Source organism: Salvia hispanica, chromosome 2 (genome assembly GCF_029641045.1).
Source record: "Salvia hispanica isolate PSC_SH4W2 chromosome 2, Shi_PSC_v1, whole genome shotgun sequence".
Lineage (NCBI taxonomy): Eukaryota > Viridiplantae > Streptophyta > Magnoliopsida > Lamiales > Lamiaceae > Salvia > Salvia hispanica.
This window is the reverse complement of record NC_142693.1, coordinates 53,744,937-53,749,245: the sequence shown is the minus strand read 5'-3', so window position 1 is coordinate 53,749,245 and position 4,309 is coordinate 53,744,937. Positions and strand designations below refer to the sequence as shown.

General features: G+C 34.3%; 1 protein-coding gene across 1 annotated transcript; it reads right to left on the bottom strand.

Annotated features, from left to right (window-relative positions):
* Window positions 1-826: 826 nt before the first annotated feature.
* On the bottom strand, window positions 827-3,991 carry LOC125202800 (protein CUP-SHAPED COTYLEDON 3-like). Its single transcript, XM_048101273.2, has 3 exons — window positions 3,680-3,991; window positions 2,575-2,840; window positions 827-1,421 (listed from the first exon to the last, which is right to left on the bottom strand). The coding sequence occupies exons 1-3, from the start codon at window positions 3,846-3,848 to the stop codon at window positions 1,020-1,022; spliced, it is 837 nt and encodes a 278-aa protein (XP_047957230.1). The 5' UTR covers window positions 3,849-3,991; the 3' UTR covers window positions 827-1,019.
* Between the last annotated feature and the right edge of the window lie 318 nt (window positions 3,992-4,309).

The following is a 4,309-nucleotide window of genomic DNA, read 5'->3' as shown; positions in this document are numbered from 1 at the left end:
CAACTAGAGTAAAGGTGTGTTGCCTACTAGATTTAGTGTTCTAGTTGAGTGGAGCCAATTTAGAATTAGTCTTTGGCAAAAGTTGTCAATGGAGGTTGTCTTCAATTCTATTGAAGAGGTGTGATTCTAATTTCTAATTCACAACACTCCTTTATCTTCGTTGTTTGCCATCTTTTATTGCTTGATTTTTACGTAATTTGGTGTTGATTCAAGTCATTTTTTAAGATTGTAGATTTAGTAGTTTATTCGCCAACCTTTATTGCTTTATTTTTAGGTAATTTGGTGTTGGCACACCACTAAGTGATCATGTCAAGTTAGTTATATTAGTAATGCAATTAGTCTTAGTTGGTTTCTCACGTTTCTTCTTAGTAGTGTAGATTAGTTTCCCATGTTTCGTTATGCTCCATTATCTTAAGTAGTGTGTGGCAGAAAGATAGGGTTCAATTGAGTGGTTGATGTATGATCTTGATAGAGAGGTGAATAAAGGATTTTTTTTGTTGTCCGTGGATGTAGATCACATTGATCGAACCATGTAATTCTTCAGTGTGTTTCACATTCTTCGCTTCTTGTCGTTTGATTGTTCGAGCTCAATTCTTAACATAACAATAGATGTATGTTTTCAGATACTGCAAAGTAAGCCATTGCTCTTCAGAATCCAGAATGCCTCAGTCAAGTTATCTTCTCTCTTTGCAAAAGATTTGAATCGTTACCAACTTCTTCGAGCCTACCTCATGATCAGGTAAGACCTTGCTCCATTGCCGGCCTTCTCTATTATATGCTTATTTGCTTATTCAAATTGATATTTGATAAGAATATGATTCCTGGATCCATTGCAAGCATGATATATGAATATATCCAATTCTTTTTCAAATGTACAAATTAAACACAATCCCCATCACACATCACTAACTACAAACACATACGGACTAATCTCCGATCTAAACATGCTACATCACATATGCATACATATATATAAGTAGATACCATTAATGAGCGAGCATCAAATCCCACAAACCTAATTAGATGAATACTAAGCTACTATCATCAACAAACCGCATATCTTCAGGGCTCGATGGCACCATGTTCGAGCCATCGAAATCGAATAAGAATCCGTAGTCATCCTCACACCTTGTAGATTGATCACCCAATTTGTTGTGGATATAGTCATGAGAGCTCGAGCGATGAGGCTGGTGGTTCATGTGATGGTCACAAAATAGGTCGAAATCGAGCCCGAGAGAGGTGCTAGGGTTTGGGTTAGGGTTAGGGTTAGGGTTGCCTATGTGGTGTTGGTGGGTAATGTTGACACGTTCATTATTTGTGGAAGAAATAGTCAAATTATCCTCGAAATTTTGTGGACTCATGAGATTGTTGTAATTTTCACTTCTTGATTTGTAGAACACTCTGCATAGTACCCAATCTTCCTGTCAAAGAAGGCCATAGATTAGTTAGATAAATCAATTATTTAATCATAATAGTACCTATATTTCTCTAAGCGCATGTAAACGTCCATTTTGAAATGAGATTTTTACGATCGTTATCTTGTAGATGCTATATATAAAAGGGAAATTTGACATAAAAACCATAAAGTTTGGAGGAAAATTATGTACAATTTGGAAGTCAAAATACTTTAACCTAATCTTATACTCTCTCCATTCCAACTAAGTTAAGTCAAAATTTGTGGACACAGAGATTAAGAAATATGCTGAAAAGTACAAGAAATGAATAAAGTAAGATTGATTGCATGCTTTGTTTTTAGTTAAAAAAAGGAAATGACTCAACTTAGTAGTGACATTACAAAAAGGAATACGACTCAACTTAATTGAGATGAAGGGAGTAGTATTTTTTATATTTTATATTTAAATCCATGGCTTTCGTGAGTGATGATATACGAGCCCCCCAAATCTAAATCATTGAGGCAATTGAGAAAAATGCCTAAGTTGTGATAAACTCTATGTGGCTATTTTTGAAAGCATGCGGGATTCACCAGAATTTGATTAAACTTAGAATTTGATCAAATTTCGTGGTTTTTCTAACAATTTGCACTATATAATAGTATTGGTTTTACAAAATCTAGTAACAATCACCCATCATCTTTTAACATATGTATGTGTGTACATGTCCCAAGCCCGTGTCTTAGTGTGTGGGGAATATTATATTCAACCACTTCTATTGAAATACATAGCATATAAAAATATTGATAAATACATCAAACTTTATAGCTCTTGTTTAGGTTATATCATACTCATGGGGTGTAGAGAGAGAACATCGACAAGGGAGAATATTTAATGAATATGGTTTTTTTTTCTAGTAAGATATTTTACTAATGATGAAATTTTCAGAAATAATGTGTGTGTGTGTAGGAGCTAGCCCACAGGATGAGAAGGCATAAAAGAGAATCTTTGAGGTAATAATTTCAAAGGAGTTTCGTTCAAGTTTCATACAACATGATTGGCACCTTAAGTCGAAGTGACTGGAAATTTCTTTTTTTACATAGCTTCACACACAATCTTTATTCCCTTTAGTTACTAAATCAACACAATGAAGGGACAAGTAAGCACAAATTAAGGAACCAACCTTAGGCGGGACATGTGGGTTTTCAAGGCGAAATTCGTGCATAATCCATCCGGTTTTGGTCCCATTAGGAGCTCTATTTTTGTAAAACACCAAAGTTTTCCTCATCCCAATGACGCCCTTTGTCCGGGGATCGAGAACTGCCCGATCTTTCCCCGTGGCCTTCCAATAGCCGGAGGTGGTGGCACGGTTGGTTCTAAAGCCGGTCGCATACTTCCGATCCCGGAAGCTAAAGAAGTACCACTCCTTGGAGTTCAATTTAGCCACATCTTCAAATAAGTAATATGTCATGTCATGTTGGTTTAAGTGGAATTAATAGCTTGATAAATAGAAATAAATATTGGCAAAATTACACGTCTTTCTTAACGCGTTCTTGACATATATGCCACGAAAGAAATTAATGGAATTGTACTTAACATGAAATGAATTATTAGGATCTCATCATTTACATTATGTTGCTTATGTGACAATTTCTGCTAAATAGACAATAATTTGGTTACAAGTCACCAAAGATTCGCAAGGCATGTTTGTGGATTTAGGAAAGTAATGTGTAGTGTGTCACCCTTTTCTACATAGATGAGAGAGTTACTTCTATGGTGAGAAGTCTATGTCACACATTTGTACACACACACACACACTTTTATATATTTCGATATAGTAATATTTAATCCTAATATCGGTGATCAGATGGCAAAGAAAAAGTAAGTATGAAAAAAAAATCTATAAAAACATTCTATATATTACGTGTAGTTAAAGCTTGACACTACTTAAAAAAAAAACTTGTATTCAATTCAATCTCTTTTGCTAAAAGAATGCAACTGAGAAATCCCTTGATAAGGTTGTGAATTTCGTAGTACTATTTCTCAAAATCTTATCCGATTTCTGCATAATATTATAAATAGAATTGCATGAGAAAAAATAAATAAATGTACATATAAAAATATGCATGGCTAGCTACAACAAAAGACACATACAACAAGTAAGTTCGTCAATCAAAAATTCAGTTGTCTCTTAGATGATGAAACAAGAGAACAAAATTTTCTTGACATAACTTTTTTTTTGCATTAAGGTTTGTTAATGTAAACAAAGAAGCGATAAAAAGACCTACCGGGAAGCTGCCATGGCTCGCAAACATGGAGATCGATTTCAACCAAAGTGCCTCTTAGAACTTGTTCATTAGTGATCTTTTTGTAGAGATAATGAGAAACTAGCTCCTCGTCGCTCGGATAAAACCTGAAACCCGGTGGTAGCGTCTCTCCAATGTCTCGTAGTCCCATTTCTTGCCCAATATAATGATAATGAAATACTGATGATCAGTAAAAATAACTCGAATTTTTTTTCTCAAAAAGGGATAATCTCTACCTCTATTATATGCGTGTGCATATGTGTGTGTGTGTGTGTATATATATATATATAGTGAGAGAGAGACACGATATAGCTTAGCCAACTTGGACTTTCTTATATACATACATATAGAATTGATATAAATATATACACGTATATACGTACCAAAGTCAGAAGAAATCTTAATGTGGGCAATAATAGGCTGCAATAAAAGAGTAAACTCCAAATTCAAGAAACAAAATAGAACCTCAAAAACACTACTTTTAATCAACTAAATTCCGATATAGTAACTTGTATTTTTTGTGACCTTTTTTGAGGGGTTAATATATGTGAATAGAAATGCTACGTGACAAATATTATAGATTCACACACAATGTATTGCTCAACTACAATC